At 53.3% G+C, this 25,605-nt stretch overlaps 1 protein-coding gene across 3 annotated transcripts in view; it reads right to left on the bottom strand.

The window, feature by feature from the left end:
- The window catches only part of PFKFB3 (6-phosphofructo-2-kinase/fructose-2,6-biphosphatase 3), a 75,544-nt gene that overhangs the window by 22,086 nt on the left and 27,853 nt on the right, over positions 1-25,605 (bottom strand). Inside the window, exon 1 of one of the 3 annotated variants that reach the window (XM_047065574.1) lies at positions 5,139-6,366. The exons of 1 other annotated variant lie outside the window; for it this stretch is intronic. In XM_047065574.1, the coding sequence (XP_046921530.1) occupies positions 5,139-5,214 (76 nt within the window). In that variant the 5' untranslated portion in view covers positions 5,215-6,366. Of the gene's footprint in view, positions 1-5,138; positions 6,367-25,605 lie in introns of those variants that run through there. One more of the 3 variants, XM_047065573.1, reaches the window with a different exon arrangement.

Raw genomic sequence — 25,605 nt, 5'->3', positions numbered from 1 at the left:
CAGAAGAGCGCCTCCTTCCACCTCCCACACCGTCTTCCCCGGAGCTCTGCTTTTTCCTCTTCACCCCCCAACAAGCACAGGGATTAGGGAAGATAAGCGTGGAGTTTAACACAAAATCTTCCAAAAAGTTCTTGTGTGCTTCATCTCATCGTATACAAACATTTAGTATTTTAACCTATTTTGGACCTCCCCCCCCCACCCCGGCAAAGAGTTTTTATCCTCAGATGTGTTTAGACGTTTAACTTGGATGTCAACGTAAGCATGTTTAAGGGGATACACGCATGCTCACTATGTTGAAGGGCTAAAGAAGCAATTGTTTAAAGACCGTGGGGTTAACAGACTATAAACATCTTGGCTGCAGTTTGGGGTGGGGCACGGGAGGGACGGAGCTCAAGCTACAAGTGTCATCCAGAGTTAAGGCTGCCACTTGAGTAAAAGATCGCGGAAAACCACCACATTCTGGGACGCCACCCTCAACTCTGTCATTCCATTTACTCATTCACTCAACAGACACAGGTGCTAGGTGCCCCGTGAGCACAGAGCATTATGTGGACACCGCCCCTGTGCTGGGAAGCATCTGGCCTGCAGTGGGGAAGAGACAATGTACGAGCTAACAGATGCACAAAGTCATTTCGGAGCGGGACAAATGCTGTGATGAAAGCAGAGGGCTGACGCTGGGGCTAGGGGTCCACGGGGGGTCTGTTTGAATCGGGGAGCCAGAGTCTGTGTCCCTGAGCCGCACCTGAGCTAAGGCCTGATCGTCCACGGCCAGCCCCACCGGCTTACCAGTACATAACGCACACTGGCGACGTGTGTGTTACCCGTGTGTATGTGGACACAGGAAAGCAGATGATAACCAGGAGGCCGGCTGGTAAGGGGAGTGAGCCACAGCCTCCGGCGACAGGCCAGGGTCTGTCGTCCTGGACAGAGCAGGCTGCATTCTAGGGCTCCTATGCCAGCCCCACTCCCCAGACGAAATGACTCACCTCCCTGATAACGTGTAACGCGCGGACACAGGCAGGAACGCCACAGCTCGCCCACCACACTGACACCCACAACCCATGCTCAGGACATAAACTGTTAGAAGACGCTGCTGGCTCTCTCACACCTCCTGCAAGCTTTCTTCTATCCAAAGGCACTCGAAAATGACAACTTCAAAAGATGCCACGTCACTGGCATTCTTTTTCGGCAAGCAGGTGATCACGCTTCAATGCTAAGTTCCAGGGAAACAAATGAAAGGGCTGTTTAGGACAGACGGATGGCCAGCTGCAGGTGCAGACAGGGTCAGTTCCCCGATGCAAGGCAAACCCAATGCTGCACAGAAAGACCTGTTGTGACCCCGCCATCACGCCGGGCCACCTCCGAAGGGCCCTCTGGGAAACAGACTTCACGGACTTGGCCCCGGGATAACAGAATGCAGGCCCAGAAAGTTCTGTCCCATACCATGCTCGTTCACTACCTCCCATGCACACTTCAACTCCTGCCTAACTGACCTGTGTCCAACGAACAGCCCTCCTAACCTGACGCGGTCTCTGCCGGCAACAGGGAGGGGCTGGGCATTTTAGAGAAACATTTGACAGCCTTGAGAGGCAAGAGATAGCACAGATAGCCTAGCGGCTGAGAGAGCGGAGCCGGGAGTCAAATAAATAGTGTTGGAAGTGCCAGGGCCCCACCCCTTCCTCGGACCTTGGCGAAGTTACTTGATCTCTCAGCGTCTTAGTTTCCTGGCCTGTAAAACAGAGGGATGCTTCATAAAGGTTCTTGGGAGGATTCACGACCGGGCGACGCGCGTGAACTGCTTCCTAGAGCAGCCGTGACGGTTTCCATCATACCAGATGTGAGGAAGCTAAGAGCTACAAGCGAAGACAGGTCCCGCTGCACAAGTCGTGAGGCCCGGAACTGGGGCTCACCTGGGTCTCTCTCACCTGAAATTCTTCACGTGCCCTTTCCTAAACTAAACTGATGGTTCTCAACCAGCGGCGGAACCGAAAAAGCTTTTAAACGATGCAGGATCCCCGGACCCCGCCTACAGGACTTCTAACCTGGCTTGGGCTACCAGTAGGGATTTTCCTTTTCTTATTTTCCCCCCAAATCCCGCCCCCCCCCAAATGATTGTCAAGTGCAGCCAGGGCTGGGAATCACTGCTGTAAGCTGTAGTGGCCAGCCGAGGATAAGGTAGGGGTTTCTGGGGAACGTCCCCCTTACCTTAAGTTGGAATACCATCAGAGGCTTTAAGCCCCTATTGAGATAAAGTCTATCCGTAGACAGTATGTAACATATCAGACTGTAACAACAGGTTCCCGGTGGATAAGTAACTGGCCCAAATAAGTAAGGACTTCCACCCAGGGGCCCCTTTTACCGCTTTTAGTGATGGTAAACAAATAGCATAGCTAGCCAGTCAATAATCTACCTCCTTGTCGATGACTTCCCTGTCAGTAAATCCTGTTACCGGTTTGCATTTGAAGGAAACGGCAGGTTTTGTAAGAAGCATTTACCACCCTGTGCACGTTGCAACAGGGCACCCAACTGATGTGCTTTAGCGCCAGAAAGACAGTCAAACTAACCAACCCAGAGCCTTCCATTGTCGCTCTCCTGTCCTCTGTACATGAATGGTAATGTTCACCACGCCATCTTTTCATGAACAAACCTCAGAGGAACCTGCTGTCGACTCTCATCTAAGACACCACTTAGAAAGATGGTAACAGGTTCAGAAGGAAGAAAATCCACCCAAGTTTCCAAATACCATTACAGAAGGGGAGGAGGCTGATGGGGGAGGGGGAGGGTATCAGGAAAGACGCAACAAGAAGAGATACCCTCTCTTCCCCATTCTGATGAGACACAAATGTGACTATATAACCCGAGAAAGACAGCACAACTGGAAATAAGGTCATGTAATAAATACCCAGGGTGCAGGCACTCTTGTAAGGAAGAATGTGTCTGAGACTACACCCCAGAACCACACACGGGGATTCCAGCAGTGGGTGGGGACAAGGGACTAAGAGACTTAATCCATCAGCTTTAGCACCCACCCCCCCTTGCACACACCAGGGATATTAGGCAAATCTCTTATGTGCGTGTGAGACGTGCAGACTGATGGAGGCTAATGGATGGGTCTCGGGAGCCTGGAAGAAGGAGGCATCATCGCACACTCTCATCTCTGCAACTGACACGACAGATCGAACGCCAGCCAATCTCAGTGCCGTCCACACCCAACCTCAAGCCCCCACCCTGAACCTCGGGGGACAGACAAATGTGTGCACATGTGAACACCCATAACTACAAACACCCGTACTTAGGTATAGAGAACCAAACTAGATTTGTATGACCAACTACAGTTTACAAAGTGCTTCATAAATACTGGTTGTATTCAAAGTCAAAAAGGGCGGGGTCATCTCTGTGTCTTGCCGTGGCCACATCTCCCTCATGATTTACGGCACTGCATTCCCCAGCACCAACAGGGGGTCGCCGTGGTCAGCCCATGTGCAGCAAGCTGTTTAAGAGTGTATCAGAGAGGGCTGGGAGCAAGAAACAGACTGCAAAGCCCCCGCCCGGGGCCACCTTGCAAAGAAACCAGGTCTCCTTCAGGCTACTGTGGCCCCCAGAACCCTCAGGTCCGGCAGAGAGGGGGCAAGGTGGTGGAGGAGCGAGCGGCCCCCAGTGTCGGGAGCACCTTGCTTGGTCTCTGACACAGGATGACCTAGGAGCACCCCAGAGCCCGCTCTCCCCGGGTCCTGCCTGGGGGTGGGGGGAGGGTTGGTGATTCAGACCTGGGCAAAGCCTGAGGTGGCAAGCTGTCACCATGGCCTTGGTGACCATCCCCCGGAAAACGTGGCAGCAGTGAGGGCCAACAAGCGGCCTGGCACTCAGGAGCCACCGCTGCCCGGAAGCCACCTCGAGGACTTGTTCACGGGATCCCATGTTTACCAATCAGGCAACCTGACCCTGCCTGAAGCAAAATGCCCGCCACTCCACTGCCCCTGTCCACCTGGCAGGCGCCTGGCGGGGAGGGGTGGGGGGTTACGTGGAGAGTGGGTGTCACCTTCTAACCGCAGGGACCACCCTTTCACTAGGTGGCTCTCTCCGTGGCTAGGGACGGGGCCCAAGGTAGAAGGCAAACCTTTCCAAAGCATTTACGGCCCATGACAGAGCAGGAAGGTGGACTGCCAGCAAATTCCAAGCACGGTGGATTGTGTGAGCGCGAGTGTGCGCGCGGGTAGGAAACGCTGCCAAGTGTGCGGTCACTGATCCCCGGACCCTCCCCAAACCCAGGAGCGCAGGCTTGGTGCCAGGCAGCTCTCTTGTCGCCCCTGGAGCGGGAGCTGGTGGGGGGGGGGGGTGGCAGGCCGGGAGGGGTGGGGGAGGAAGGAGAGAGAAAATATACTGAAGGAAAAGGAGAGAGCGAGGAGACAGAGGGGAAAGAGGGAGCAGAGAGAAATATAAAGAGAGTGGGTATTAAAAACAGGCCGAAGACAGAAGCAGGAGATTTAAGTACAGAGAAGAAAAAGAAATACAGAAAGCGGGAGAGAGGGGCGACGGAGATCGAGGTGGAGAGGAGGGAGGAAGGCAGAGAGCAGGGGAGGGAGCGACCGGCAGAGGGGGTGGGGAGCGACCGCCGCGTCTCTCGGCCGGACTCGGCCCGGCAGACGCCCGGGAGAGCGGTTCCGGCCGCGGGACGCGCGGCCGTCCGTCGCCAAGCGTCACCGAAGCCGAGGCTTCCCGCCGTGTCCCGCGCGTCCCGCCCCCGGCGGAGGGAGCGGAGGCCGGGGCGCGCTCGGAGTTGCCGAGTTGCCTCTGCGCTCCGGGCGCCGGCCGAGCGGGGCACCGCGGGGCGGGCGGCCCGGGCCACAGCGCCCCCGACGCCGGCCGGGGGAGGCGCAGCGCCCGCGCCCCGGCCCGCGCCGTCCCCGCCCCGCGGCGAAGGCAAGGGGACCCGCCCGCCCGCGGGGAGGAGCGGGGAGCGCCCGGCCCCGGCCCGCGGGGCCCGCCGTGGAGGGCGGCGCCCGGCCCGGCACCAGCGCGCGGGAGCAGCGGAGCCGGCACCACGGCGGGCCCCGCCGGCGCCCGCCACACAATGGCCCGGCTCTCCGCGCGGCGCGCCGCTCCCCTGCAGCCCGGCCCCCGCGCGAATCTGCACTCACATCTGGGCAGCGAGGGGCGGTGGTCGACGGGGATCCAGATCTTCTGCACTCGGCTCTGAGTCAGCTCCAAGGGCATCTTCACAGCCTAGACTCGGCGGCCGTCCGCCCCCCGCCCCCGCGAAGAATTCAGACTCGGGGAGGAGAGCAGCCGGTCGACCCCCGAAACAAAGGGGAAGAGGGGGGTGCGTGCGCGGGAGCGCGGCGCGGGAGCTCTCCCGTGCGCTGCTTTTTGGAAACGTGCTTTGTGCTAAATCACGAACGATCGCTCGGGGCGTGAGGCTCCACGAGCGCGGCGAGGGAGGCAGGCGGCTAGGGCTGCACCCGCAGCCGCCGCAGGGCCGGGTTCGTCTACTCGGGAAGCCCTCGGGATGCTCGGAGCGCAGTGACAGCCGCGGTCCCCCTGCGCCAGCTCGAGTCGGACGCCCTCCCCACCCGCTCGCCTGGTCTCCAGCTCTGCTAGGATGCCTCGCGCAGCGCCGGGGCTTTTAAGTCGAGCCCACAGTGAGCCACACGTCAGCCTCGGGGCGGAGACGCATTCTCCGGGTTCCAGCCCTCTTTCACGTCGGGGGGGGGTGGGGGGAGGGCGACGCCGGGCGGGGTGGGCAAGCCCTGAGGCGGCCCGCTGCCGCCCCCTGCAGGTAGGCACCAGCAGCGCGCCCTGCTCCTACAATCCCTCTGATGACGCCCTGAACTCGGCGGCGGCTAAAAAGTCGCACTCCCTAAGCCTCCTCCTACGTCCCCTAAAAACCACGAGCACAGCTTCCCAGAATAACCACCTCAGCTGTGATGGGAGGAAAGGAGCGGCGCCGTCCAGTGTGGTCCGTGGACCCCCGTAGCCGAATCCCTTTGGATGCTGGTAAAAATGCGTTCTACTGGCCCGGCCTCTCTGGGAGTGGGACCCCAATACACTACATTCTTAACACGCACTGCAGGTTAGGCGTAGTCAAGATGATGACCCAGGCTTAGGGCCACAGGCCGGAGAGAGGTTAGGGGCGTCGGGGGTGGGGGAATCTCTGCTACCTCGGGGGGGGGGGGGGGAGGATGCCCTATGGGGCACAGGTCTCTGAGTCACGCCTTGCCAAAACTGCTCCCGGGTACCTGTGAGTCTCACCCACCTACGACCCCTGCCACCTGCGGGGAGGGGACTCCCCCTGGTCCTTCGTCCTCACCCCATCCACTTTCTTAAATCCCTTAGAAACCCTGGCTTGTGCTGAACATTGCTCCGCCAACACCCAGCCCTGGGACCTGGAACCCCGGGTGCCCCCCGCCCCCCGCCCTCCGCCCTCCGCCCTCGCTGCTGAGAGGCCCGAGGGGGCTGGGCATCAGGAAGGGACACGAAAGCCCCAGAGGACCAGACGGAGCAGGACAGAGGCACCTTGGTTTCCACCGTCACCATTTATAACATTTTCAATATACTCTAATCTCTGAGCAGAAAAGTCAAGCTAGAGCCTATTCCGACCTGAATTCATTACCTGACCATAAGCCCCGGAATAACTATCGGGAGGTGGCACTTTGTGCAAACCCCTAAAATTCACGACATTTCTCTGGTCCAGCTTGCAACTCTTCCTCGCCATTTTTTTTTTTTTTTTTGTCTATGTGTGTTTTCTGCTTCCACGGTCTTCGGAGTTTTGCATCAGCTCGTGACGTGGGACAGTCGTGTAGTCAGGCCAGTGGCCACCCTGTGAAGATCCGGGGTGCTTTAGGGGGGACTTACGCCACCCACATGGTGGCATCACATGCATGTGAGTTTAGTGCACGACACAGCAGCACAGAAGCGCTGCCTGCCTTGCAGAGTGCATACCTCACTGTGAGATCGTGCTGTGATTGGAAGGAGGAAGGCGGCGCTCCCTGAAATCCACACTGCAACAGAACAGTCTGCGCAGAGGCTGCCACACGTCGCTCACGTCCCGCATGGCTCGGCTGGACCGCGCCCGCTCCCTGGCGGCAGGCACAGCTGCTCCCGCCCCGCCCGCCAGCCCGCCCCGCCCCGCCCCTCCCGGGCCTCCACCCCTCCCTTCCCAGCACCCCAGCCCGCGCAGGGGCCGGGAGCGCCGAGCGTCGCCTACCGCGCGGGTGTCCCAGACCCCCACTCCGGGCACCCCGCCAAGCCAGGGCCTCCCACCTTCTCCGCACCCCAGCCGGTCCAGGGGCCGCGAGTGCCAGACGCAGCCCGCCGCGCGTGCACACCCCCTTCCCCCGCGTCCCGACTGTGTTGCGGGCAACACCCCCCCCACACCCCCTCCACCCCCCCCCCCCCCCACCGCCGCTGCCCCAACCCTCTCCGGAGTCCCTGCTCTCCCTCCCTCCGACAGCTTTGCTGACTGTCTGGTTTCGGCGCTTGGGCAGCTGTTCAGAAACCCGAGTGCATTGCATTGGACTTGTTTTTCTGCAGTGGGAGCAAATGCCAGAGATGACACCCTATAACGCCCCAGGGAGAGTCCCACTCCACTCCTGAAACAAGAGTGGGCTGATCCAAAGAGAAAAACAGCTGCAGGCTAGCGCCCGGGCCCTCAGGAAAGTTGCTGGCCGGGGCTCGCTGGGGTCAGGGAGGGGAGCCTGCCGTGTGTGCATGTGAGAGTGGCTTGCACACTTGCACGCCTGCCTCTCCGGGAAGAATGAGTGTCCTTGCGTGCCTGCTACTTTCCCATCGGATGTTTTGCACACACGGGCAGGGCAGGGGACAAGGTGGCATTCTGTCAACCTGTAAGCTGGCGAACAGCTGTGGGTTTCAGCTCAGGGAGAGTGGGGTCCTCGAGAGCGGAGGCACATCTCTAATGACCTGACCTAGAAAATGTGTCTGGCAGAGTCCGGTTCTGAGGGCACCAGGCAGACGAAGCTCCCTGGGGATCACTGGCCACCAGACTGCTCACTCTCCCTGCCTGTGTGTCCAGAATGCCTCGGGCTTGTGTGTCCCGTGGTGCAGACCAAAGACTTAAATTCTTCCTCATCGCCTGCTGCACCTGATGAGGGGGCAGGCAAAGGGAAGTTCACTTAACCCGGCTAGGCTTCTGACATCTAAGTGCACACAAAGTGGGAAAACCTGGGGTTCAAGGAGGAATTCACACTTGAACATAAAGCAAGGGCTAGGGTTCAGCTAGAACTGGTAAGGGCATTTGCAGCCTTGCTCAAGTGCATTAGGGTGGCATCCTTATGTGTTACCTTAATGTACTTGAGGACAAAATTGCTTCACTGCAAAACCGTTTATAAACAACCCCACTGCACCCGAATTCCAAGAAGGTACTAGTTCAGAGTTGAGACATCCTCCTAACTTTTCCCCTAGTTCTGCTAATGACTCCAGCCTCAACCAACTTCCCCTGTCACTAGTCTGGTGATCATGCACACACTCCTTCAGAAAAGGCTGTTGAGGATATAAAAATTTCTCTATGTGTTACAAACAGGACAGCTCCAGATACGAGGGGAGATACCATGGTCCTAGACACAATTAAGGCAAGACGGCACCTTCCAGACTAGTCAGCCCCTTGTTTTGAGTAAAGGGAAGTTTAGAGATTAGAGGGCTTAAGGAACTCGCTCAAAGGTCCGAACCACCAGTTGGGAACTCTTCTCCCCCTCACTTGACGCAGGCATGGGATAGTTCCCCGGAGGGCTTGTGATGGGCACTTGTGATGATTTTCTCCATGACATTCTCTTCCCTCTGTTGGCCAATGTCATCTACCCCTGACCCCCGCTCCCTGATGCTGCTAAACAGCCAGAAGCAACCCCACTTCTGGCCAGCTAGCCAGATTGAAACCTTTAAACCGTGCTATACGTATCCACCCCCTCCCCAGTGAGAGAATGAGAGAACAAGCTGTGGCAGGCTGGGAGCCATCAGAAGTTGTTAATTAGACACGAAGTGTCGTCATTTGCTCCTTTAACAATCCCATGTCTGAGAGAGTGAAGTGAGACACCAAATAAAACATTGGAATAAACCCTTACCTCACCATCCATCCAATAACAAGAGAGAGGGTGATTTTTTTTTTTTCATGTTTGTCACTCATACGTGAACATACATGAACGGGAACGGAGACACCAATGCCCACACGATGCTGCATCGGTGGGTTGAAAACCCAATTCAGGGGCGCCTGGGTGGCTCAGTTGGTTGAACGTCCGACTTCAGCTCAGGTCATGATGCCACAGTTTGTGGGTTTGAGCCCAGCGTCCGGCTCTGTGCTGAGAGCTCAGAGCCTAGAGCCTGCTTCAGATTCTGTGTCTCCCTCTCTCTCTGCCCCTCCCCCACTCATGCTCGCGTGCTCTCTCTCTCTCTCTCTCTCACTCACTCAAAAATAAAAATAAACACTGAAAAAAATTTTTAAGTCTTACTTTATGACTTCAAAATAGTTGTGCTTTTTAAAAGCCAGATATTCTGCAATCTAGTTAACAGTATTGTACCAACGTTAATTTCCTGGTTTGGGTATTTCACTAGGTCACAGAAGATGTCACCAATAAAGGAAGCTGGGTGAAAGGTTTGTGGGACTCTGTGAACTATTTTGTAATTCCTTATATTTCAAAATAAAAAGTTAAAAAAAATGTAAAATCAGTGACAGTTCAGTTCCCTCGAATTCTGAAAAAAGCAAAAAATGCCCAGATTGTGTAGCTCCAGGCATCGAGGGAGAAGAGAACTGGCAGAAAGGGAGTCAAGAACTCTGTGGCAGTTTGCACGCGGTCCTAACATCTTTGCTTCTTGCAAATGACACACATGTACACACAGAAATTTGCATGAATCCTGTACCCGTGGAAAAAATGGAATCAGGCTCAAGCTGTGTTTTAATTTAGGGGGAAATGATTCTATTTCTGGGCTTTGGAGAGATCCTTAGGAGAACATCCACGGGTCTGTAGTCTCTGTCTTTCTTAAAACAAAAGAAGGGAAGGACAGTCACGCAGAGGGCCGTTGAGGGCTCCAAGAGGTCCACCCTGACCCTGGCTTTCCCTGGGGGAAAAGCAGCACGAAGATAGGCGAGTACTTGAGAAGGTCGCTGCCCGTCTTGGGGTGCCCAGCATTTATTAGACACTCACAGCGGTGACAGTGTGCCAGGCAAGAGGAGCGGGTGGGCACACAGCTGTCACCATGCTGTTCTGTGCCCGGCGTCACAATGAGTATTGCAGAGAAAAAGCTCCCACGCCCAAGAGCTTGTAACCTAAGACCAGAGCGGGGAATATACATGTAGCAGAATAAAAGCAGGGAGCTAAGAGAGAGGTGGTAGGTGAGAGCCGGCCATGGGTAGGTCCGTCTGCGACAGTGGAAAAGTCTGCACCTAATGGGGACACGTTAACTGGCAATTTCATGTTCATCTCGGGGTTCTTCAGTTTTTCTCCGAGTTCAAGAGGACACACGAAACAAAATCGACAGCTCTCATTTCTTCCTACACGCCACAAGTATTCACGGACAGCCGCTGCCCCACGGAGTCTGAGGACAAGTAAGGTGCGGTCCTTGTCAGAACTATGATTTCACTTCTGAACGTCGCAGGGCCCCCACAGCGTGCGCACACGCACACACACGCTCACTCATTCCTACCTTTTTTTCCTTACAGCTACTGAACCTGAGGTTCAGAAGTATTAAATTACTCGCCTGTGATCACACGGCTAATGAGCCGAGGAATAAAAAAACATGATCATCGACTAGCCTGGTATTCTTTCAACTTTCTCCCAACTCAGTCACCTTCCAAGTGAGATTTCCTTCCCAGTAACGATGCCCATGGTGAAATCTTGAATCTGAGTGGCTTTGACGACGCTCTCAAAATTACTTCGTATTTGGCTATGATGTGGAAATAAGACGAAGAATCATCAAACAATACCAGCCCCCCCCAACCCTGGCCAAGAGTCACACACCTTTGTATTTCCGCAGGCACCCCACCTTTCCATGTAGGATAGGCTCGTGGCCGCCAGCACAGGAGAGTACATTCAGAAAGAAATGACAGTTTTGTGAAATAAAACTGGATCGGCCTTAAAAAAAATAAAAAAGAGGCAGAGGAGACCTTGGGGTGCTTGTGTACTTCTCCAAGGTTTTAAGAGGTCCTAATTTAGTAAAGGGAAAGAAGAAATACTCTTACATCTACATTATTCAAATTATTAGAGAAATCCCAAATTTCTATTGTTAATAATACATTTTTTTAACGTTTATTTATTTTTGAGAGAGGGAGAGAGACAGAGTGTGAGTGGGGGAGGGACAGAGAGAGAGGGAGACACAGAATCTGAAGCAGGTTCCAGGCTCCGAGCTGTCAGCGCAGAGCCCGACATGGGGCTCGAACCCACAGACCATGAGATCATGACCTGAACCGAAGTTGGACGCTTAACCGACAGAGCCACGCAGGCGCCCCAATAATACATTTTTTAAATGTTTATTTATTTTTGAGAGAGAGAGAGAGAGAGAGAGAGAGAGAGAGAGACAGCACAAGCAGACAAGCAGAGGAGGGGCAGAGAGAGAGGGAGAGAGAGAATCCCAAGCAGGCTCCGCATTGTCAGCGCAGAGCCGGATGCGGGGCTCGAACTCACGAACCGTGAGATCATGACCTGAGCCGAAGTCAGACACTCAGCCAACTGAGCCCCCCCAGGCACCCCATTAATAGCATATTTTTACAGAATGGCTGCTTCATCCAGGTTGTCAATAGCATGACATCTCTATGAGGGCAGCACTCCCCTAGGGCCTACAATCGTAGCTTACGACTTTCTAGCGGTAAAAAGCAACAGGTGAAACTACTATCAGTTATATGTTTTAGTTAACTAAAATCATGGATCCCAAACATTGTCATTTCATCATGTTGTAACAAATTGAGGTGTTTTACATTCCGTGTTTTAGCCTACATCTGCGACCACCCTTCCAGATACCTAGAGTAAGAACCATCCCAGGAAAGAGGAAAGAGGAACAAAGGCTCTAGGAATAGGGAGCTTGATCTGGGGTAGGGCCGGGGCGAGTGGGGTGGAGGTGGGGGGTGGGCCCAGAACCAGGCGGCAGGATATGACCCGCTAGGGCAGGGAGGCCATATCCATGAACACATTCGTGTTCACGGATGTAGCCATCCTGGGTGTCTGGACCAGAGACACGTCCACGGCGAGCTCTCAGCAAACACGGGTTGACCGAATGGAAATGTGTTTGAAGAGTGGCCTCTGGTTGCTGTGCTAAGAACAGGTTATAGCAGGCAGGCAATGATCTTGGGATCATTGGAATAATCATAAGTTTCAAAATCCCTGGTCCGGATTTATAAGGAAGAGGGGGTGAATGAGAGCTTAAGAGGCAGGCCCCTGCATGGAGATATGTTTCAAACAACTTGGCTCACAATTCCTCTTCCCTCCCTCCCCCGGATAGTGTTTATCCTTGCAAAACTGAAAGAGGAGGGCAGACCAGAAAGCTTTATTCTGGAAAATTCCTCTCAAAGGCTTGAAAACAAGAGGCGGGGGGCAGAAAAAGAGCTGGATGTTGGAACCCGTAACCGAGCTATATGAAGCGGGAAAGGGCCCTCATATCACGAAGAAAGCTATCGTCTGCAGTGAGAATAACTTCATGGATAATTCACTGAGGAACTGATGTCCCGGGATGTTGAGGCTCTATAAGTGGCCATACCAGTCACCCCCACTTTCTCCTTCCTCTGTTCCACCGTGCACACTAGCCTTCTAATTATCACTCGCCTTCTCTCGCAGAGAGAACCACCACTTACCTTCTCTCACAGAGCATTTCCTGGCGAGCTGCCTTGAACGTTCTACCCCAAGCAGCAGTTGTCATCTAATCCTCTTGGAAACGTACCAAGCGGGCAATCTATATTTATATACCACTGTCTTGCCAGCTCGGTTTGTGACTCGGTCTCCCAAAGCTGGACTCTCTCTGGATGCGCTGCTAAAACCCAATTCTACAGAGAAGCATATGAGGACCCGACCCTCAGCCACACAGGCCCATGCGGGCAGAGCCAGCCACCCGAGAGGGCACGGCTGAGGGGCCGGCCCGTTCTCGCCCTCACACCTCCATCTGGCTTCTTTTCATTATAAGCATGGACATATGCCCTAGGACACTCGTGGCTTTGTTCCTTGCCAGAATAGTTTCCCAATGACAGCATTTTATAGACACAAAACAAAGAGAGGTTGAAGAAAACATCCAGGAGGGTAGTGAGACCCGGATAAACTGATGCGACATCTCTGGGTAGACCCATTGTGGGGCAGGGAGAAACCATGGCTGCTATGAACCCCTGATGTCTCCTGTCTAAGGGTCTTCTACGACCCTCATGACACTTTCTCCCACGTCGCAGGTGAAAACTCCCCTCTGCTAAGAAAAAGACCAGGTGACTTCCCGAAGGTGAGAGATGTTGACAGTGTATCGCTGGATAAACGAACACAGGTCTGTTGGAGGAGGACATGTTACACATCTCCTGGCGCTGAGGTTGTTTTTGACAGTTCAGGCTGTTTCTTCATCGGTGAGAAAACCATTACTCAGCCATCAGTCACGGTGGGTAAAGAGGGCAGGGATGCCAAGAATAGCGTGCAACCAGCTGGACGGTGACAAAGCCTGCGAAGGAGGCCCTCGGCCTGGCAGCTTTCACCGGCCCGTGGCAAGCTCACGACAACACGGCTGTTCGCCAGATGCCCGTGCGCTTTACAGCTTCCAGGGGCACAGCGGTGCCAGCAACCCCCTGATACAGAAGGCTGGACGTGCACCCAGCCGCCCGTCACCCGTGTCTGGGACAGTATACACGGCCTACCTGGCCCCCGTCTCCCGTCCATCCCCCAATGCCAGTCACCTCTTTATGTAAAAAGACAGCGGGCGTACCGGCAGTATTCGCAATAGCCAGAAGTCCAAGTGTCTGTCTGCAGACGACTGGATAAACAAAGCGCGGTCTATCCACAGGGTGGAGTATTACTCGGCCATGAAAAGGAGCAGAGTGCTGAAGCACGCTGCGACACGGATGGGCCCCGAAACATCACCGTCACGGATCGGAACTGTGTTCTCCCAAAAGTCGTATGCTGAGCCCCAAGCCCCCAGTACCTCACCACGTGACTGGATTTGGACACAGGATCTTCAAAGAAGTTAAATGAGGTTAGGGTGGGCCCCAAGCCGACCTGACTAAGTCCTCTGTGAGAAGAGGCAGTTTGGACACGCACAGGGACTCCAGAGAAAAGACCATACGGGGACACAGCAAGGCAGCGGCCATCGACAAGCCAAGGAGAGAGGCCTCAGGAAAAACCAAACCTCAGCCTGGACTTCCAGCTTCCAGAACCGTGGGAAAATTAATTTCTGCCGGTTAGGAGTATTTTGTTACGGCCACCAGGGCAAACTAACACAATTACGCTAAAGGGAAGGAAACCAGACACAAAAAGTCATGTACCGTATGACTCCACTGACATACAATCTCCCGAATTGGCAAATCCATAGGCACAGAAGGCAGATTTGTGACTGTCGGGGCAGGGTGGAGGGGAGAAGGGGGAGGGACTGCTTAATGGGGACGGGGCTTCCTTGAGGAGTGATGAAAACATCCTGGAGCCAGACACAGGCGATGGTTGCACCACACTGCGAATGTGCTAAATGCCACTCAACCATGAGCCGTAAAACGGTTGGTTCTGTATTATGTGACTTTAACTGCTGCCAACCCCACCTATACCGGGCTGCAGGACCTCCCTCTCTGGACCTCAGTGCCTTCATCCGATGGGCCATCTACATGGTCGCTCAGTCTCTCATTCTCCAATGATCCCAATTGTTCTCGATGAAATAGAAACTTGATAGTAATTACTGGACTAGAAACAGCTCAAAGCAGGGACAGTGGTTCATCCCTGTATCAGCGGAACCTACCAAAGCATCGGGCACGTACGAGGTGTTCGATATCTGTGTGTTTGTTGAAGAGTGGTCTGACTACAACGACCCAGTGTGGCTCACATCGTGGACTGGAAGGGGTCCACTCCAGGAACCACGGGGCCCGGACGTGGGCGACGGCCACACGATGTGGCAATCCGTTGCTTCATCTGTAAAATGAGGGTAACACCTGCCTGTCTACCTTGAGAGGTGCTAATGAGGATCGAATCAGATATGAATAAAAACGCTCTTGGAAAGACCGCAGTCCTCCACAGCCATCCAAAGACCAGAATTTCTGAGTTGTCCTGGCCCACCCCAAGGTGGATGATTAAGATGTCTGAATAGACTTCCTCTAATCTTGACTGCTCTGGAATCTGGTCTCCATCCCTCAGTTTCCCCAGCAGACAGACTACATCTCTCCCGCCCCCAACGCAGCACCCACACAAAATGGGGGCAAGGGCCCTAGTTGGAACAACTGAGGCTCCTGACCCAGGACTCTGGTGAGAACGGAAACGGACATGCAGACCATCTTCTGCTCAGTATGGAAGCTCGTCATGGTGATGCACGGAGGGAGCCTGGGAGGAGAAAGTCGGGGAATGGGTCCTATGTTGCAAGGCGAGCTCACGTGGCACGGCACGTGCAACTCTGGGATTGCCACATCAGGGCTGGCATCCTGGCCTTTCTCTGTTCCCCTTACACTTCTTCCTTCTCCCAGTGGAAAACATTCTAAAAATAGAGCTAAATCAAGGCCAACAATTTTTAATGCAGCTTTTGGAAAATAATGCCGGCTAAGTGTTGGAAACCCCCCACAGCTGGGCTATACTCGGGCACCGTGTTCAAATGAGAGCACAGGACGGTCTGTCGTCGCCGGTGGTAAGAACACACGTCCAGTTCTCGGTGATGCTTTCTCAAAGCATCCGAGCATGTACAGCAGGCGCAGCGGTTAGGGTACAAGATGAGTGTACTCCCGACATTCAGCTGGCTTCTCATAGATGGAACATCTCTGGCCACTGGGATGGGTTTGGTCATCACACAGCTTTAAATGGATTTAACTTCAATTATTTAGTATTTAACTTATACCCATAACTGATCACCGGGAGCACAGGAAACGCTAATGTTGAAATAATGAGTTAATGAGAACATGATAAGCCTCCGTGCAAAAAGACGTAAGAACCTACTTTAAGGGGTGTTCTACTGGCCAAATGTGGAACAATCTGAGCAGCGAAATGAGTGATAACAGTAATAGATTATAATCCCGAGAAAAATGAGAACGCCCGAATCCATTCAACTATTTATGGAAGGAAGGAAGGAAGGAAGGAAGGAAGGAACGAGGGAATTCAGGAGATGAGATCCCTTTTCCTTTTGGCAGAATGCCAACTAACCAAGAGAGAAGGGAAGACAGAATTTGTGACTCATCGCTTGGGAATCACCACAGTAATTATCATTCCAGACAAGAATCACCAAGTGACTGAAAATCTGAGAAGAAACAGGATATATGCAGAGTCTCAAAATCTCTCTCCACGAAACACGCATCTGTTACAAAGAAGGAATAGTAACGTGCAGCAGACAAGCCTGGCAGACGTCATCCTATGCAAGGATATCAAGGTTAGTATCACCAGAAACGGGACAGGGCAGTATCGTGTGTCTCTCGATTCGGTAAGCCGAAGACACCACAACTTCTCAGGTAAAATACAGAACCTGGATCTAATCATAAAGAAGCAACAAGCCCACCCTGAGCGATCTTCTGAAAAACATAAAGGGCCTGGATCCTGAGGAGATACAGCAGGCCCGTGTTCATAATGGTGTTAACCACAGTAGCCAAGAGGTGGAGACAACGCAAATGTCCATCCACAGATGAATGGGTAAACAAGACGGGGTCTACGCGTGCAAGGGAGTATTAATATTATTCAGCCTTAATAAGGAAGGAAATCCTGCCATGTGCTGAAGCATGGACGAACCTGGAGGGCGTGACGCTGAGTGAAATGTGCCAGTCACAGTAGGACAAATACGGTCCGATTCTACTTCTCTGAGGTACTTAGGGCAGGTGGGTGGGTGGGTTGGACTGATAGAGAGATGGACAGATGGACAGATGGGTGGGTGGATGGGTTAGATCGATAGAGAGATGGACAGACGGACAGGTGGGTGGGCGGATGGATGGATGGATGGGCAGAGAAGAAACGAGGGAAAGAGGGAAGGAAAAAGAGAGAGACAAAGGATCAAGCAAATAGGGTAAAATGTTAAGAATTGCAAAATCTGGGTGAAGCCTATCCCGGAATGCTTTGCACTATTTTTGCAGATTTCCTGCAAGTCTGAAATTATTTCAAAACGAAAACTTACAACCCAAAAGATGTTTAAGTTCACGAGGTGCACAAAACGGTAACGATTCTTCCGGACGTTCACTTCCCAAGGATCTTCCCCAGATTCAGAAGCTGTATACGTGGGATCCACGTTCTTCTACAACAAACCAAGACATCGCTGATATTTCAAAACCTCATGTTGAAAGGTAACGTAGGGAAGGGCAGTCTTTTAGCGGGACTGACTGCCCAGGGCGCTGCCACTCAGGAAGAGGAGGGGACGGGCGCTAGGGAAACGCTAGCAGTCTCTACCACAGTATCCTGTTCTGAGGACACCATTTTCCAACACACATCTGTCAAGAGATATACAGTCATGTGTTATACGTTATTATATATTAACCAAGTGAGAAAGATATTACACTTTGCACTGGGTCAAGATCAGTGACGTTTCTGTACATTCACTCCCCAACCCTAACACGGACAAGGCCATTCTGGAATCTATCTGTTGAAAATTCACGTTGCCCTTGACCTACTGAAGCAAATCGAATAGCGTGCGTTAACTGTAAAATATAGGAAGCTAAAGCTTTAGTTCAATTTGCATAGAGACACCGCTCATTATGTGCCTACAGCCACCCCCCCTCCCCCCCCCCCACTTCTTCCCGGCTGACTGACCCTTGATTTGGCAGATTGGGCGGGGGGGGGGGGGGAGATAGAGATCCTTGATTTCACAGAAAGCTGCTTTCCATGCTGACTTCTCCACGGGGATAAGCCATGATGGGGCTCATCCGCTCCCCCTCGCAGATGACAGTGTGGATGGGACCGTATGACCAGCTCTTTATAACAGACAATACCTGACATCCCTCTGGCGAAGCCGCTCTCGGTCAGGCTTTCTGTTAGCTGCAGCCGAAAGCATTCCGAACCGGCGAACACATTGCGGGTGTCATCAAAATTTTACTAATGCGAACTTTGTAGTGAAAATGTTAATCATATGATCGAGAGTAGTGTTACCTAAAATCACTTCTGTACTGCACATCACCAAAAGCTTTGGATGTCGGCCTCACGGCATCCCTGAACGCAAAGTAGGCCGGCAACAGCCTTACTGGGGCCACCCCAGAACATGCAGCCGGAGGTCCTGCTCTTGAAGGATAGTCCGCAAGACGACGTCACCGTGAAAGGGGTTCCGGAGGGAGAAGCTGTCGCTGCGGGGCATCCAGGCGAGGTCTGGCCCCACGGAGTGGCTTGGCTGGGCCCTCAGACTGCGTACGAGTCCAGCCACACCAGAGGGAAGACACATGAGCCCAGAAGGGACAGCGTGGAGGCTCCAGTCTTCCTCCGAGGCCCTCCTCACCCCTTCAGTGGCCGGTTTGTACGGGCTGCCCTCTCCACCCTTAACAAACTTGCTTTCAGAAGAGAATCTGCACCCCCTCCCCGTCCAATTGTCTCTGACTGCTAAATGGCTCAGAGCATACCCTCTGCTGTGGTGCCCCACCTTTAGTTTTTATCCAGGCCTTACGCACAAGGAGGAGGTAGAAGGAAGAAAGAGCATGCCAGGCACCACTGTACGAGGCGGTGGGCACTTGCCTCTGGGTGGACTTGGGAATGGCCTCTCATGGCTTAGGTCTGTTTCAAGGGACTGGTCTCTTCCGGAGGGATCCGGGAGCCCCTCCACCGCCTGCCTTCTGGAGGGGTTCCCCCTTCCCTGCGGACTTGAGGGAAGTGGGCGGTGTCGCTCAGCGTCCTGGCCCAGGGATGCCCCAGATCACTGCCTGAGGAGATGGAAAGACACCCCAAAGACGGCAGAGGGCACAAGGCCGGGCTGGCAATGGCAAAGACGTGTGGGGAAAGCCGCGCTCACGCCAAGCAAGAGGGAACTCTCCGGGCATGGAGAGGCAGAGCCCTTCGCAAGGGCGTCCTTCGCTCTGCAGAAACCAAGCCCCCTCACAGAGAGAGAGAGAGGACCCTTTCGGTGACACGCTGCCACAGCGAGTCGTCAGAAACTCGTCACCGGGGAGGAAGAAACAGAAAGATAAAAGCCAGAGCACGTGGATGTCAGAGGACACGGGCGGTGTCACTGTCAATGTAAGTGAGTTCTTTGAGAACCGCAACGCACCATATGTAAGATGCGCTCCTAACAGCCAAATGTGGTGACAAGGAAATTATACACAAAAGTAGTGCTAACGGGATCTTAATTTTCTAAAACTTATTAGGTATTTCTACACATCAGAAATGATACATCTTGGTGGTTGGATAATAGGTAATTTTCCTTTTTTCAATGTTTGTTTATTTTGAGAGACAGAAAGTGAGAGAGAGAGAGAGAGAATGCACACAAACAGAGGAGGGGCAGAGAGAGAGAGAGAGGGAGAAGGAGGGGCAGAGAGAGAGAGAGGGAGAGAGAGAGAGAATCCCAAGCAGGCTCCATGCTGTCAGCACAGAGCCCGACTCGGGGCTTGATCTCACACCCGTGATGAGATCATGACCGGAGCCGGTATCAAGAGTCAGATGCTAGGGGCACCTGGGTGGCTCAGTGGGTTAAACCTCCAACTCTAGATTTCAGCTCAGGTCATGATCTCATGGTTCATGAGTTCGAGCTCCACATCAGGCTCTGCACTGTCAGTGCGGAGTCTGCTTGGGATTCTCTCTTTCCCTCTCTCTCAAAATAAATACATAAACTTAAAAAAAAAAAAAAAAGAAGGGAAGAAAAGAGCTGGACACCTAACCAACTGAGCCCCTCAGGCACCCCGAATTTTAATTTTCAGTTTCGCTTTGTGTGTGTGCCTTCCTGTATTTCAAAATATTTTATAGTAACTATAATATAATATTCTAGTAACTACTTTATAATCATAATAGCAATCAATCATCATTAAAACAGCTACCATTTATTGAGCACTTATTCTGGGCCAGACCCTGTGCCCAAGTTTTGCAAATGTTTTCCCAACAACTCACTGGAAAGTAATAGTGTCACTACTTTCAGAGAAGGAAATCCAGGATTAGAGAGGTAACACTCTTATACCAGGGTCACACAACAGGGATTCCAATACAGATTAGATCTGTGCCCTGCTGGCCTCCAGAAACGAAGTCTTTTTTTTTTTTTTTTTTAAAGAATATACATATAAATCTGGCAAAGGAGACAAGAAAGGAAGAAGGGCACAGGTCTGCGATGGAGAAGGTCTGCCGGAAACCTCAGGCAGGAAGGGCCACCGGGAGCCCCATGTCACTCCAGAGGAGGCGCTGCCTGGGAGCACCCCCCCCCTCAACTAACCGAATAGCAGCTGACATGTATAAATGAGGGTTCCTTCCACCAGGTCCCACAACTGAGAGATCTCTGCGTGTCTCTCTGAGACGCTGCGTGCACTCGTTTGAAGAGCCCGTGGGCCAGCTCAGCCCTTTCCATATGAAACAGAAGAGTGGACCGCTTGGTCCCAGGTCACGTTGTGACCTCTGGGACGCTGGAGACATTGTACAACTTGGATGGCTCTGCCTGAAACGATGAGCCTCTCAAGTGATTCATAGTTCAAACTGGGTATCACCCAGGTCTTATGCAGGAAAGAGGGGCCAGAGGCTCCCGACAGTGACTGCACCCCCGGAAACGGAGCCAAGGTCAGAGACGTCAGCTCTGGACGCTGTGGCATCCGCGTAAAGTGGATGAGTTGAGCCCATCCTGGGATGCTTCGTAAATGGATTAAGGACGACACCAGCGGGCTGTTTCTGCAATCCTCCCCAAAGCAATGAGAACATCAAATGAGGAAGTACAGAAGGAGCTGGAAGGCCTTACAGGCAGACAGGAAGTGTGACGCTTCACAGGGAAGCCCTCTGGGGCCCTCTGGTCACCGAAGTATTCCTTCCACTAGAGTCCACAGGAAAGCCAGACTTGGCCTCCTGGCTCTTTACATCAGCTTGTCTATCTCGGGTTTCAGGAAACTGAGATGCCAGGCTGCTATGCCGGGTAACCTGGGGGGGCTGGGGGAGTGAACAACGCAAAGCCGATCGTTTAGTCTGAACCACAATATCGATTGCTGGCTTTCCACATCTGTGCTGTGTAAGAATCCTCCACGGAGATTTTTAAAAATACCGAGTCTGTGAGGCACCTGGGTGGCTCAGTCGGTTAAGCGACCGACTCTTGGCTTCGGCTCAGGTCGCGATCTCACGGTTCGTGGGGTGGAGTCCCACCTCGGGTTCTGAGCGGCCGACTGGAAGCCTGCTTGGGATCCTCCCTTTCTCTGCCCCTCCCCCCCTCAAAAAAATACTAATAAATAAATACCTAGTCTGTAAACCCACGCTAGACCTATTGGATCAGAACTGGTGGGTGGGTTTCGGGCTCTGCAATTTGATAAAAGCTTCTCGAGTGAGTCCTGAGGCTAGCCAACGATTCCCATTCCCCTTGTCACCACACCTAGCCACGGCCCCAGCCACGCGCTGAGCTTCAGGCTGGCAGTACAGGAACAGGGAAGCCACACAGGACACCTGACCGCAAATACCTGCTACCTTGTTGAGGGACAGATGCATGGGAAGAACTTCCCGAACAAAAGCAGAGCGGGGTCTGGAGGTATCCCGGGGAGATTTCGGAGCAAAAACTCGAGGGTCTAGAACAAGTGAACCCTTTGGAGTTGATGCTCCTGCTCCGTCTGCCGCGGATTTTTCCGTGGCCTAGGACAAGCCATTTAGCTACCTTGAAACCTTTTTGTTTGTTTTGTTTCTGAGCATGGAGAACCGGGTTGGCCTTCTCAAAGAAGGCTGGATAAACTCTTAGGATTCTAAACTACTAGGTAGTTTCCAGAGAAAATTCCTTCCCGCCTGCTATCACGGGGATAAAAAAGTCCCCTGAGAGGTCACTTATCCCACCCAGGACTTCACCCAACAGACAGAGAGAACACTGGAAGTCCCCGGTGGGCGCGGCAGGTGTGGCCGGAAAGGGCTGAGTCCACTGGGATGGGAAGGGGTGTGTGTGCCCGTGTGGGCACACATCCGCACTCAGCCGGCTCCACCTCCTGGGCCTCAGGTGAACGGGACGGGTTCGTGGGGACAGACAACCACTCTGGCTGACCCCGCTGTGCAGCAAGCAGGGCCCCAGGGGCACCGGTGAGGTATTGCACCCTCTGGCAGAGACCCAGCCCTCTGCCCTCCTGGCCCTGGACCCAGACCGGACGTCGAACCTCACCCACATCTGGGCACAGTCCAGGGGTCTCCCCTCCCTCTCCCTCCTCCGCTGGCTGCACGGTCAAGGCTCCCTATTCCCAGCCTGCTACGGCAGAGGCCAAGCAGAGGACCAAGGCCTGGGGGTGCCGAGCAGGGGGCGGCTTCTGCCCTGCCATTTCCAGCTTACCGGACAGAAGCCTCCTGCCCTGCCAATTCCGCTGCACCCTCGAGGGAGGTACAGGGTGCCGGTGTGGAGAGCTGGCCCGGGGGGAAGGTGGGGAAGGGGCCGCACCTGTGATTCAGGAGCCCCTGCTTGTCTCGGAAGTGGCATCGGGATTCAAAGCTGCCCCCTCGCACGCCGCACTCCTGCACAGTTACTTCTCCTTCCTCCTCCCCTCCTCTTGTTCCTGACACATGCATGCACTACCCAGTCTCCCTCTCACCAATCACACTCTGTTCCTGCATCAGAAACTTCCATGAATTCCAACTTATTGAACTCTATTATGTGTAGGAGGGGAAAAAACATCTGATCAGGGAAATTCATACTAAGAAGTGAATGGCTGCACTTCAGTCGCCAAGTAGCTTCTGAATTTCTCCATCCTCTGGGAGGAAAACCAAACGAGTCCATCAACCCTGTCAGAGTTTACCGAAGAGCTAGGAAATCGGTCACAAGGGGAGCCATCACAGAACAACGGAGGGTTGAAGTACCTCCGTGTAGGCTGACTACCAGAGCCCCCGAGTCGCCTCCCAAGTGCAGGAAACACAGCCCCTCGAGAGCATGCGGTCCGGGCGCTCCCGCCCGCCTCCTGGAGCCCTAGCCAGACGGGAGCCACAGCTCCTGGGCCGCCTTCATTCCCGACCTCATCCCAACCCGTGCGATCTGCTTCCTATGTTTAGATTCCAGGTTCTGCAGCTCTGATAGATTTGCAAACCACGATCTGCTTCAAGCCACCGATTTTAAGGAAAGTGGATCCGGACTGAGGTTATTTGCTGGACATACTCACAGGTAGTGGAACTAGGACCAGAACCCAGGCTTCCTGTCACCCAAGTCATCTGTTAAACAGAAGTGTTACATGTAAACATGCACAGTTTGGGGGGCGCCTGGGTGGCTCAGTCGGTTAAGCATCCGACTTCGGCTCAGGTCATGATCTCGCGGTTTGTGGGTTCGAGCCCCGCATCCGGCTCTGTGCTGACAGCTCGGAGCCTGAGGCTGCTTCAGATTCTGAGCCTCCCTCTCTGTCTGCCCCTCCCCTGCTCATGCTCTGTCTCTCTCTGTCTCTCAAAAATAAACAAATGTAAAAAAAAAAATACAGAGGATGGATGATATATTTTTTAAAAAATACAGTCACGGGCCGCCTGGGTGGCTCAGTTGGTTCAGCGTCCAACTTCGGCTCAGATCATGATCTCATGGCTCATGGGTTTGAGCCCTGAGTCGGGCTCTGTGTTGACAGCTCAGAGCCTGGAGCCTGCTTCAGATTCTGTGTCTCCCTCTCTCTCTGCCCCTCCCCCTGTGCTTGCTCTCTCTCAAAAATAAACATTTAAAAAATGTAATAAAAAAAGGCAGTTTGATAAATGCTCAAAACAAACACACCTCAGCAACCATTGCTCAGCTCGAGAACTAGGTCATTTACCAGAACCTCAGAAGCCTCCCATGCCCCTTGCCAGTGCACACCCCCAGGGTAACCAGAATCTTAACTTCTAACAACACGGATTAATTTGTATGGTTTGGACTTTGTATCGGTGGAACAGCACATTATGCGTTCTGTTGGGTCTGGGTTTATTCACTCAATATTTTGCCCAGAAGGATCTTCCATGTTGTCTCGCGCAGCTCAGATTCCTTCATTACCGTCGATCTACACTGCTGCATTGCAGAAATACACTACAGCTTATTTATGCACGTTGATGGTACCTTGACTTGTTTCTATTCGGGTTGCTCTGTTAAGTAATGCTGCTGGGAACATTCTCGTACATGTCTTAGTGCACACGTGAAGGTACTTTTGTAGGGTTTCTACCAATAAGTGAAGTTGCTAGACCACAGTACGTGCATCCATTCCGTAAATACTGCCAAATGCTTTTCCAAAGTGATTATATCAATTTTCACTCCACATGAGAGTTCTTTTTCCTCTGTTCTGGTATGGAGTAGTGTAAAACAGGTTTAGAGTAAGATCTGACTATTGCTTTGATTCGTATTCCTAGATGATTACGGAGGTCGAGTGGCTTTTCATTGCTTCCTGGCTACTGGAGTATCTTCTTTTATGAACATCATAAAATATGTTAACTGTGGGGCGCCTGGGTGGCTCAGTCGGTTAAGCGGCCGACTTCGGCTCAGGTCATGATCTCGCGGTCCGTGAGTTCGAGCCCCGCGTCGGGCTCTGTGCTGACAGCTCAGAGCCTGGAGCCTGTTTCAGATTCTGTGTCTCCCTCTCTCTGACCCTCCCCTGTTCATGCTCTGTCTCTCCCTGTCTCAAAAATAAATAAAACATCAAAAAACATTTTTAAAAAAATGTTAACTGTTTCCATGATAGGCTGTTTTTGGTCTGCTTGGTTTGTTTTTCCTTTCTCCCCAGTGACTTTTGTGGATCTATACATGTGGGAACAAAACCCTTTCCTGAGTAAGGGCTCTGTAGCCAGACTACCTGGGTCACTTTCCAGCTCTAGCGGTAACTGGCTGTCATTCTGGGCTGGCTGAGTCCTCTCCGGACCCCCACGGTGCCGTCTGTAAGGTCGGATGAGGGGAACAGGACCTCAGAATGCGTCAGTGAATGAATGCATGCCAGCACCCGGGACAATCTGGGCACATCAGAAGTGCTCAACACGTTGGGATTTTTACCGCTACACCTAGCATTCTGTCCCCAAAAGTGCCCAAAACCGCCAAGAAAGAGGAGGGCACGTCCCAAGACTGAGACGAAATTTCACAATTTGTCAGTCACGTATCACCACCTGAATAGCGGCTTCATACTTCTCCCTGCTAAAAAGAGACCTTTGCCTCGTGTGTGGAAACCAAAGAAGAGGTGGCTCTGGTGTTGGGTACGGAGGCTGGGGCCAATTCATCCCCACTGAAAAGAAACAAAACGGAAGCGGTCCGCGAGGACACAAGGACCACGCGCCCGCGCACCACCCGCAAAGGCTGCGGAAGAGGAATGCCGTGTCCACGCAGCCGAGGACACCCCCTGGCTCCCCCAGGCCCGCCCCCACCCCCGCCAGCCCTCTGGCCTCAGGGGACACTCACAGCCCGGGGGCCCTGAAACAAAGGGAAAGTGCTCGGTGGCTCACCCAG

This window comes from Lynx rufus, unplaced genomic scaffold (assembly GCF_022079265.1).
Source record: "Lynx rufus isolate CCGP_SWC_20201006 ecotype Redwood Valley unplaced genomic scaffold, mLynRuf1.p SCAF_7, whole genome shotgun sequence".
NCBI classification, from domain to species: domain Eukaryota; kingdom Metazoa; phylum Chordata; class Mammalia; order Carnivora; family Felidae; genus Lynx; species Lynx rufus.
Note: the sequence above shows the minus strand (reverse complement) of the source record. Positions and strands in the feature narration are given on the sequence as shown.